This window comes from Thermobia domestica, chromosome 14 (genome assembly GCF_964235325.1).
Source record: "Thermobia domestica chromosome 14, izTheDome1.hap1.1, whole genome shotgun sequence".
In the NCBI taxonomy this organism is placed as follows: Eukaryota; Metazoa; Arthropoda; class Insecta; order Zygentoma; family Lepismatidae; genus Thermobia; species Thermobia domestica.
The window spans coordinates 18,488,580-18,500,855 of record NC_137467.1 but is presented as its reverse complement, the minus strand read 5'-3'; the positions used below and the strand labels follow the sequence as shown (position 1 = coordinate 18,500,855).

The 12,276-nt window shown below is 37.5% G+C and overlaps 1 protein-coding gene across 3 annotated transcripts in view; it reads right to left on the bottom strand.

The window, feature by feature from the left end:
• The window catches only part of Pi3K68D (phosphatidylinositol-4-phosphate 3-kinase catalytic subunit Pi3K68D), a 408,362-nt gene that overhangs the window by 308,918 nt on the left and 87,168 nt on the right, over positions 1-12,276 (bottom strand). For all 3 annotated transcript variants that reach the window (XM_081737759.1, XM_081737760.1, XM_081737761.1), the window contains exons 16-17: positions 3,953-4,099; positions 2,002-2,253 (exon numbers count right to left, since the gene is read on the bottom strand). In XM_081737759.1, the coding sequence (XP_081593885.1) occupies positions 2,002-2,253; positions 3,953-4,099 (399 nt within the window). The remainder of the gene's footprint in view (positions 1-2,001; positions 2,254-3,952; positions 4,100-12,276) is intronic.

Sequence of the window (12,276 nt, the reverse complement as noted above, 5' to 3'; positions counted from 1 at the left end):
GTTTATGAACGAAAAACCCTGTTCCTAACTAGTGATTTTTATTTCCTTCCCCGTAAAAGAACGTAATATTTCCGGAATTCTCAGATCCATTTCCTTCCCACCTAACTTCCTGAACTGCTACTACGTCCATCCTGTATTTCTCTAACTCACTCGTTACGGATTTTAACGCGCCTGCCCTATAAAGACTTCTAATATTCCATGTTCCAAATCTCATGTCCATTTTCTTTTGCTGATGTCGTGCCAAGTTATCAGTCCTTGTCCGAGGCTTTTGTGAATCTTCACTACAGCGAAATTAAACTACCGCTAATTTTAAAGTTTTTCTGTAATATCTTCAAAACAAATAAAAATATTCGAAGAGTAGAAACGTAATGAACTAGACAATACGATTTTACATGTAATACCTTTACCACAATTCATCTATCTGCTTTTGGTATGCCGCTATTTATAGAACCCGCAAAAATGCTAAATCTATCTATAGTTGCAAATCGAAAGCAGATAGATGAGTTGTGATAACGGTATCACATGCAAAATCGTATTGTCTAGTTCACTACGTTTCTGCTTTTCGAATATTTTATTTGTTTTGAAGATATTACAGAAAAACTCTAAAATTAGCGGTAGTTTAATTTCGCTGTAGTGAAGACCGTTAAAAGATCGCATGAATTTTGCTTCTGGAACCCCTTCCCTCCTCTTCCAAACTTAACTCAATTAATATATTATTGGTCGAAATCAGAAAATTACCTTCTGTATTACTGACAGGAAAATCCGTTTTCTTTTATTTCATTCTGTATACAATATTACGTATCAAGGAATCACCTCGAACAAACGTAAAGCGAAAAATAAAATCCTTCAAATATCTAGTAGTAAAACATTATTAACTATTACACGAGGAGATACCAAAAAGAAACCGAACTTCTATTTCTTTGAACTTATTTATTCACATTTTAAGCACAAACCTTCAAAGTACTATCCACTTGCACTTCCACACTTGTGTAATCTTTTATTCCATAGGGCCGGGGTGGCTCAGTGGTAGAGCGTTCACCTCTGGTGCTTGGGGTTCCGGGTTCGATCCCAGCCCCCACCAAGTGAACTCTGTGGTGGACAAACACCGTATGCGTGGATTTCCTCGGGGTTCTCCCGTTTCCTCACACTTTCTTCATTCCACCATTTCTCATCATCACCGTCTCCTTTAGCCTAACTGGCATAACCGTGGGACGTAAAACTCAAAGATTTCATTTCATTTTTTATTCCATATTTCAAAACACTGTTTAAATTTGTCTTTTGTGATGCTTGACAGAATCTTCGTTGTTCTTTTCTTCATCTCAGCAACATTAGCGAAAAGTGGATCATTTCGGGACTCTTCTTTCAAAGCACAGGATGCTTCCACGCGATCTTGTTTTTGTTCAACAATCAGCAGTCGTGGCACGAATTTGGCAGCCACATTTTCGTTTCCCAAATCTTCTGTCAAAATTTGCTGCACTGAACTCCAAGTCACTCCGGACAGCTCACAATTTCTTGAGTGATCCGTCGTCGTTCTTCGTTGATGATTGCAAGAATGTTTTCAACATTTTCATGTGTTCGAGCCGAGAAAGGACAACCAGAACGAGGTTTGTCATCAACCGACATTTCACCATTTTTGAAACGGGGAGACTATTCAAACACTTGAGTTTTCTCCATAGCATCGTCCTTGTATGCTGTTTTTAATATTTCAAGAGTTTCTGTTCCACTTTTCCGAGCGAAAAGCAGAATTTTACCGCCGCACGCTGTTCATGAAAATCAGCCATTGCAAAACCGACGATCACAAAACAGTTGTCACTATAAACTCTGCCGAAATTATCCTGACTTTCTTCATCGACGGTACTCTGCTTACTGACTCAGGTATGTTCGCTCTATGCGCTCCTAGCGGCAAAACGCGACACTACAAAAGCCCTGCCCACCAAAAGATTAGTTCACTTTCTTTTGTGTATCCCCCCCACGTACATGATTAAATTTTACTTTACTTACCTTGAATATTGCAGGGATGATCCCACCATCTTCTTCTAGACTAAGGAAATTAATTTTCAACGGTAACGTATTGGAAGGGAAATATGAACACGTTCTAACTTGAATTCCACTCACTTCCAAACTAGGACTAAGTGGTAAGCAGGTGATTGAATCTTCTAAACTATGATGTACGCTTTCTAAACTTTGTGTTAAAACTTTTAGTCGCATCGATTCTTTTGTACCTTTTATGTTTTCTGCTACTTCGTACAATTGCTGAAACACAGAAAGAAACAAAGTTGTTTAAAAAAAATTCCTAGACACAGTGTACAAAACGTTATCTTAATTTCATTTTTTTAATATATATATATATATATATATATATATATATATATATATATATTTTAAAAGATACTATCAAATTAAAATCAATACAGTAAAAAGAAAAAAATATTTGCAATACATCACAGAAATCAAGACACATTCTACAATACTATAGCGTTTAACAGCATAAAAAAAATAAAAAATAAAATAAATAAAAAAAAAAAAGTCCAAAAATGAGACATGTAACATTTGGTGGCGGGTCCAAAAACTGGTTTCTCGGTTTTCGAGTTTTAGAAAAAGCGAAGCTGGTGGTAAAACCAGTTTGATTTTTTTTATCAAAAACCGGTTTTGGTGATAAAACCAGTTCAGTTTTCTAACAAAAATTGGATTCGGTGAAACACCGAAGTTTTTCAGTTTTCTCATCCCTAATACCAATCGATAGTGACCTCCTGAGCTGAACAAAATTAAGGGTGAATGTTAATCTTCATGTAGACTTCTTCCTGGAAGTATTGCGAATTGATTTTGCAGTTCCTCTTCACCCTCACAATCTTCAATTTGTCTCGGTAAAAGTAGGAGGTATCTCTTTCGGGAAAGCCTCTTTGCACACTCGGACCTATTTGTGAAGCGCTTCGCGCCTTTGATTCTGTACATGGTGGGCACACTTGGAAAGTACATCTACGCCTCATCCAATGTAGCGACGCACCGTCACTTTTTGTTTGCCAGATGCCGCTCGTAGAACTTCCGAGCGATATACTTTAATTCCCGTCGGTGGACATCGGTAAGGTGATGACCCCTAGCCTTGAATATATTTTCAAGATTCAGTCGATGGCGTAAAGTGCGCTTGACAGTTCCCAAAGACAAATGTTGACGATCCGCCATCTGTCTTTTGATCGGGGCATTCTCTTGCATGGCCATTCTGCGGAATTTTGCTTGTATACAACGTTGACTTATGTGCACGTCGTGTTCTCGTCCCATTTATTGCAGAAACAGAACGGAGTCCTTATACTTGCCGATCACAACCTTTGAGTCAAGGCAAGCTGTAACACAATCCTTGCTCTTACACTGCTTCCTAATCACTGTTTTACCAAACTTTGCATCATACAGAGCTACAACGTAACTGCCTCAAAAGCGACACAGTTTTGGCAGCATTTTCGACCCAGCAAGAAAACACAAACGTTTGGAAAAGTTATACAATGTACTCCTCCTGAAAGAAGCTTAGTTTCAGTGAGATTTTTGTCCGCAGCGAGAACACACAAACATTCTCACACAGTTCACACACTACATTGACAGACGTGTCTATCCAAAATTCTGCGGGCAAAGAGAAGGAATTGTGTTTTGTCAAACATGCGGAAATCTTCTATAGCTCTAACCTTTCATATAGTTGTAAGCTGTGACTCCTTAAGTTTCTAACAACCTACCGGAAATATGTTAGTGTGGAAAAGTTGTCCGTAACCGAAGTCATTAAAGGGCGTGTCATATTACAATATTTTCCAAATTTTGATATCGTCACGTTTGAGAGATTATTCTGAAAATTTTAAAAAGGCGCGTATCATGTTAATGACTCTTAAATTAAAAAGATCGTTACAACAGTGCATCTACAAGCATATGAACAAAACAACAATGCAAAAATTATTTATCATGATCAACTTACTTTAATTAAAAGTTGTTGGGAAAGGAACCGGTTTCTCAGTGCTTCTCCTGATATTGCTAATAAGGCTCTAAGCATTAGCTGCAATCGTCGATGGTAACGCGATTCACTTAAACTTTTATCATCAGGTGGCAGGATTTCACAAGAGTTCTGAAATAGAAAAAGAAATTCACATTAAAATGTGACATATTAGTTTAGGGAGAAGAAAATCTAAAAGTTAAAATAAAGTCAATTTATAATTAAAACAGCGGAAGACACATATGAAAGATTCCAGTCAACTGCCTCATGGGCAGATTAGCGATGGTCTGACACTGGTATCTCCTCTGTGTAGGTCAAAAATGTATTGTAGGATAATATAAATCAGAACTTACGAAGGTGAGTAACATGTGTGCATAAGAAATTTTTGTTCGGAGGTATCCAATACTACACGTCATTACGTCTATATATTATTGAACGGGTATTATTCTGCACCCGAACAGATAATAAGTAATTGTAAAATACATCCACCTATAATTTCAGGAAAAAAATGATAAAACTATTTTTTTTTTATGAAAGAAAGAAATGAAATGAAATGAAATGAAATCTTTGAGTTTTACGTCCCATGTTTATGCCGGTTAGGCTAAAGGAGACGGTGATAATGAGTGATGAATGAAATGGTGGAATGAAGAAAGTGGGAGGAAACGAGAGGACCCCGAGAAAACCCACGCACACGGTGTTTGTCCGCCACAAAGTTCACTTGGCGGGGGCTGGGATCGAACCCGGGACCCCAAACACCATAGGTGAACGCTCTACCACTGAGCCACCACGGCCCCTATGAAAGAAAGAGTACAGATGGCGTGTAAGATCAAATTTTCATACTACATCAATCATTTCCCTGTTAAACAAGTAGAGTTTTATTGAGAAACTGTAAAAATGTATATTGAGTTAGGAAGTTTTTTGGGTTGTCCGGGCCCGGCGGACCTCCCCCTTCGTGAGTAATAACAATCGATTGAATTGACTCGAAGTTTGTTCTGCGGAAATCAGTCTTTGAGTTTCATTAAACCATTAACTGAGTTAGTAATAAAAAATCAAATTAGAAATTCTACGTTTAATTTTGTTTGTTCATTTCTGAGAGTTCACACAGACTAAATATTATTTTCTCTTTTACTGTACGAAGTGACACAACATTCCCTGATTGGAAATGGCTATTCCAGAGCAAAAGGCGTAACGTGTTCTCAGTTCTAAGGAAAACCAAATTGCATACACAAATCGTGGCGTAATTTTTGAACTGCAATTTAGGAGATATAAAAAGGAGAAAATGAAGTCAGTATCACTCCAGTATTTATCTCGTTGGAAAGTTTAAGATATGCGGTCGTAGGATTAAAACCGGAGACCTCTCGACTGTTGGATGATTTGGAGTTCACCGTTCTTTTCAGATCAAGGCTATATGAGACGTGGACCTACAGTCTAACGTGGGATCCGAGTCTCATGAGTTTCCAGCGAGGATGGAAGACGAGTTTCTCATGTTAGATTGCCACGAGGGTACTCTGAAAATCTCTCGATTGCTAGGGCGACAACAATAAGTATTTACCTGCGCTCGCTTATATTCTTTCTACTTACGGTTTTCGTTGAAAAAGCGTATTAACATACATTGTTGCGATAGTACAGATAGGATATACAGGGCGATAAAACTAACTAACTAACTCTATGGCCTATGGAACCCCGAGGTTCAATGCCGCGCTCACAAAAGCTTTCCACTGACTTCTATCCTTAGCCAATTGGATCCAATTTCTACTGTGTATTCCTATCTCTGCGAGATCCATCTTAATATTATCCTCCCATCTGCGCCTAGGTCTTCCTAATGGTCGTTTTCCGATTGGTTTTCCAGTCAAGACTTTGAAAGCGTTTCTACTTTCTTCCATTTTAGCTACATGACCTGCCCACCTAAGCCTCCTTGACTTGACGACCCCTAACAATGATGGGTAAACCGTATAAATTATGTAGTTCCTCGTTATGAAGTTTCCGCCATTCCCCATTCCCATTCCTCTTGGGTCCGAATATTCGTCTCAGGATCTTGTTCTCAAATACTTTCAGTCTATGTTCTTCCCTCAGAGTAAGCGACCATGTTTCGCAACCATACAGAACAACAGGCATGATTATCATTTTGTATATTTTAAGCTTCAAATTTCTTGACAGAATTCGCGACGACAGGGCGATAAATGTGGACCAAATTGTGACAATACTTAAATTAAGAAAAGAAAGTTAGTTGCTGTTTGTTTACTAAGGAAGATTGATTCCTATGTGTCACGAAGCATAGTGGAAGTTGTGTGACAGATTAAGTAGAATCTCTGATTGTAGTAGCAAAAATTGATTAACGGCTGATAATTGTACAGTGTGGGGATATATAAATAAAAACTGTGCAGGGTAGAATAATTGTTTCGCTGGTCAATTGTTAAGAACAAATCTGATTATATACCTTAGACAATCGTATCCGATACATTGATACAGATACGATACTACCCCGGTAAATCTATGTAATGAATGCAGTCCTTTGAATTTAGTACTTTTAAGCAGTATAACATAATCCACCAAGAAAGGACTTAAAAATAAATAAAGATCTCACTTCGCCAAAGAAAATGTATCAAAAACCGGTTTCGGTTTTAAAACCCGTTCGACTTTATTAAAAACCGTTGTCAGTTTTAAAACCCGTTCAGCTTTATCAAAACCGGTTTTGGTTTTAAAACCCGTTCGGCTTTATTAAAAACCGTTGTCAGTTTTAAAACCCGTTCAGCTTTATCAAAACCGGTTTCGGTTTTAAAACCCGTTCGGCTTTATTAAAAACCGTCGTCAGTTTTAAAACCTGTTCAGCTTTATTAAAACTGGTTTCGGTTTTAAAACCCGTTCGGGTTTATCAAAACTGGTTTTGAGAAAACCGAAATGTCGATTTTTCTACAAATTGATTTCTAGCTTTTATGAAAACCGGTTTTGCCCATTCCTACTGTGGATAAAAGCCTCTTAAAAGACGGATAGTTTTTTTTTTTTTTTTTAAACCATGACCGTATTGTTCGTTTCAAAACATAATCGAGCCTTGTCTCACACCACTACCAAAAGGGCAATTAACTCAACCCTTGTTAGGATGATGGTTGGCGGATGTTGCCAGATGTCCGATGTCATTAGGCTGAAGAAGAAACAAGAAAGAAAAAAGGAAGGAAAACAAGTGAGAAATAAAGACATAATGTTATTACTTTTTGTCATATATTAAATAAACCTGGAGAAAAGGGGACGTTTGGGAACTTCTTTTCCTTATTCTAATCGAGGGTAGCCTATTGTTTTCTTAGATTTATAGCATATTGACAAGGGACAGAGCTGGGTGGGTGTTCTGTACATGTCTAAGAATCACAACTCTCTTGTTCTGAAACGTTGTATATATATAATGATATAATAAGACTATTGAAAGAACACAGGTGGAACATGAACCTGCAACAATATCCACTGAAACCGAACGCTCTAGCCACTAAGTCCACGAAGGGCGAAGGGGGCTCAACAAAACTATTTACTAGCATCCCTTAAAAAAAAAAAAAAAAAAAAAAAAACTGTAACCAGATATCAAAATCCTAAAAAAAAAACTTCAGTCAACTGTCAACTGTGGGATCCAAAACTTCCCAACTGCAAAGCAAGTACTAACCGCTCACCTACTCCCGCTCGGCAATTCAAATTTTTCACCCCGTAGTGTAACTCCATTCTTCTTTCATTTTATTTTTATTTAGAAAATTGTATATTACTCTATGTATTTTAACATCCAACTGCACTCTACAAATAAACAGAAGTTTTCATTTATTTGTTTGTTTATCACCACCAAAAATATACATCCAAACAACGGCCATAGTATTGTTTCTTGCTCTTTACAAATGTGTTTCGGGTACTTTATCCTTGCAACAATCACAGCAAACGATAATGAACTAGTCAAGATTACCGTACATAAATAAATATTGGAACTATTAGTTGATACTTTTAATTACTGTTATTTAGAAGCCATGCATTCATATGCAGTAAAAATACAATATTTGCCAACATATAAGACGCACTTCTTTTCCAATCAGAATGAATCTAAATATGGAACGTGTCTTATACACCAATACAGAATTTTTTTAATTATTTCAATTTCAAGAAGTTTTCCGCATTACTCTATGTTATGTTACTCTTCCTTGTTTCTTTACAGAATTCCAGCTACGTAAGTTCAGTGACCCCTTGGATACAATCGGTTCAAGTGACCATTGCTTCATAGTACGTTTGCTTTTCTCTAGGCGCACATGCACTATAGACGTTCTCAGACGCGCGTGTAATTCTACATTTAATTAAGTACTAGCTGAACCTGCGCTGTCTATTCTGTGTATTATTCTGATATGACCATGGATCTCCTTCCCATTTCCTCGCTATATCTGTGCATGTTTGTTTACACACGTAAGTGAAGAACAGAACAACTCACAAAAGGAAGTAAATTGCTATAGACAAACATATAAGCGTAGCTTTTAATGTACATATATTGGGTTAAGTTTGTGGCAAACTTAGAGAAGTGACAGATGATGTCAAGTGGATAAGTCCATGTCCGTCCAAGGACGCCTCATTGCGGCTCTTGAGGCCTTTTCAAGTTGTCAGCATGCAATAGGTTTTCTCATTCAGATTTAATCGAGGTGCCTGCAATATTCGTCAACCTGCTCTACGTAGCTCCTCTACTGGTTGCTTAAAACAAGGATATGAACCTTAGCTTCGCCCTAGCGACCGTGGCTTAGACCATGTTAATCTTATGAGCTCAAAACGACCCATATAAAATGTTGATTAGAACCATAACGGCACTTTTTAAAAAAAATTTTGAATGAGAACTGGCAAGTCTACACGAAGTTTGAAATAGACCAGTGGAAACAGCACGTTTCTATAGCTTGTGGTTTCTGAAATCTCATTGTAAAAAGGAATTAGCCACAAATATATAAACTTTCCTTGACCATACACATATAGACTAGCTGAACCTGCATTCTCTACACAGCGCATCATTCACATATGAGCATGAATCTCCTTGTTATTCCTCACATCTGTACATCTTCCTTTACAGACAAAAGTGAAAGACGTGCTGATAAAAAATGGCAAGAAATATCATAAAGGGGAGATTTTTTTTCGATCACTTTTTCAATATCTCGCACTGTTTGCAAGATTTGAGCCTACTTCTGGTTGAAGTTTTTAATTCACGTATGATCAGTGTTTTCTTTCTTCTTGCATGCAGTACGTAATAAGCAAATACATTACACACAGGATTAATTATAATGTCAGTGATATATGGTGTTTATTGGGCAAAACACTCCAAACAATAAAGATTTAACTTAGAGTGGAGAAATAGTTATCCTTCGTTTTTCATTATCATTTGGGCATGAAACAAACGCCTGAAATATATGCAACCCCTATACAATTGTGTGGTGTTGGAATGTATAATGCGTAGGATATGATGCTTGTTTTTTTTTTCTAATTTCAACACTTCCTGTGTACTCGTATAAAAATGTAATAATAAAGAAATAATGACTTTTTTATTCAATTAGAACTGGACAATCTACATAAACTTTGCAATCGATCAGTGAAAACATCATCCTTCTAGAGCATGTAGTTTCCGAGATCTCATTGTCGAAAGGATTGGCCACAAACATATAGTTTAAAAGAACTCCAAAAGATGGCAGCACAATTCAATTGCATTGATTTTGGAAAAGGCTTATTAAAATACAAAGGCTTTGAGCAATAATTTAAACTTTATGACAAAGGTCTATTTAAATGGTTTATTTAAAGTACACATAATGTTAAACATTTATCTTTATTAAACGTGAAATCACAAATAACCGTAAATCAAAGGTTTGAAAACCAAGGTTATAAGTTGGAGCTCAGGTGCTCTTGTTGGTAGTGTAGCATTTTAATATATAGTGTGTTGTTAACTACGTATATGAGGTTACCGCAAAAGTCATAATATTTTTTTAAAATACGAAAATGGGAACGAAGCAAGAAATTCTAAAAGATATAAATGGAAAATTTGTACATATGTAAACGTTACATGCAGAACTTTGAACGAACATACATATCCCCCATCATGCTATAATACGAGAAAAATTAGCACAACGAATTGTAGGCTTTAGATATGTTTTACCTCGAAATACAAAATTACAATTAAGCATAAAGCCCAGACACATGAAACTCTAGATATTACTGGTATGTGTTGCTGAACTTTACGCATGATTTTAAATGTAATGATTTGTAATGTATTTGCAGGGAAAACACGTATGAAGCGAAGGATTGATTGTACTCGTTTTCTCATGTTACATCCTGATGGGGGTACGTACTTTCATCCAACTCCCTAAATATAACGTTCACATACGAGGGAGGACCCACAAGAAACCGGACTTTTGTTCTAAAAAAATATTTTATTTTATTTATTTTACAAAATTCTTTCAGTCTCCTTCAAAGTATTCTCCATTAGATGTGATGCACTTTTCCAGTCTTCATTCTCATTGTCTGAAGCACCTCTGGAATTCTCAAACTTTGATATCGCCCAGTGCCCTTTGCGAAGTTCTTTTTTATAGACTCCACATGATCAAAATCCCTTTGAGATCTTTTTTTTTTCCATTCTCGGGAACACAAAAAAGCCACAGAAGCTAGGTCTGTCGAATATGAAGAGTGGGAAACGATAGCTCACCCCTGAGAGCCAAATAGCTGTTCACAGACGATTTTATTATTATTATTGTTTCATTCTGTGAGAGCAAACGAGGAACAAACTTAACGGCAACATATCTCATTTGCAAATCCTCAGTTAAAATCTGCTGGCACGAGCTCCAAAACACTCCTGTTTTTCCTGAAATTTTATCGATCGTGAAACGATAATCCTCGTTGGTTTTTGGCGGATTTTTTCAATGTCTTCGTTGTCTGGAGATTATGAAGGGCACCCAGAATAAGCATGATCTTCAACTCTCGTCTCACCACGTTGAAAGAGCCCAAACCACTCGAAAACTAGTGTGAGCCTTAGCCTCCTCAGACATGAAGGCGAATTTTGGTAGCTGGAGCTACCGTTGGCTATGAATTCATTGCTAAACACTGATGCTAAGAAACCTCTCCAGGTCCGAATGGCATTTCACCTGAATGTCACTTCTAGCACCCATCTAATAAATGTTAGTAATACTTTGTCTTTCAAAAGAAATTAACAAACACATCTATAATTGACAACTTACCACAATTTGCACGAGCACATTTTCCAGTCTGGTGTTCTGTCATCTCGATAACGTGCTGACACTTACAAATGTTTTGTTGAAATTTTTCAAGTTGCCTACGATTCGTTCAAGGTTAGGTGAGATGCGATTCGGACCTGGGGAGGTTTCTTAGCATCAGTGTTGAGCAATGAATTCATAACCAACGGTAGCTCCAGCTACCACAATTCGCCTTCAGGTCTGACGATGATAATAGCATCCTTCTTGAAAGCCTGTTGAAGCATTTGGCAAGCTTCCGTTACCGATTTTTCAAGCAGGAAGGAACATTTCAAGCACACACTTTTTGTTCCTTTAAATCTGCCGTAACGGTTTCGCAGGCGGCAAACGACAACAGTTGAGAAAAACAACACTACGATCAAACGTTAACCTCCTACACAAACGCCGTTTAGGCAACTGATCTGGGAAGGTCTCTACTACACCTAGGAACGGCCGCGCGCTTTCAATCCGGTTTCTTCTGGGTCCCCCATCGTAGATACACACTGTGTTCCAAAAAGAATGATCTAGTTTTGGATGGTAATAATAATTATGGAACATGGAACGTGCTGGCAAGGAAATAAGCGTTCTTTAAATGGGCGTGGCCTAGAGTTTCAGAAAATCGCCATTAGATGTCACGCCAATGCGTCTTCTTAGCTTGCAGTCAAGTCAGAAGTACGATGGCGTCCGCTCAAGAGAAGGCGTTTCGTGTGTTGCAGTTTACAAAGACTGAATCAGTGATTTCGGTCCAGCGTGCTTTTCGTCGGCATTTTGGCACTGATTCACCTGCACCCAAAAACATTCGTCGTTGGTATCGCCAATTTGAAGAGAGAGGATGCTTATGTAAAAGTAAGAGTCCAGATCGGATACATTGTGTAAAGTTTATGACGAATTTAGCTATCGTCTGGATGTTGTTCGTGCTGCTCCTGGTGGACACATATAGCATTTGTAATAGCAATAGCTAAAACTTGAAAATTTTGTGAGTATTTTGCAATTAATCCCATTTCTGTATTACGTTTTTATCAATACATATGGGTTTTTAAAATCGGGTCACTCTTTTTGAAACACCCTGTACTAACCTTTTTT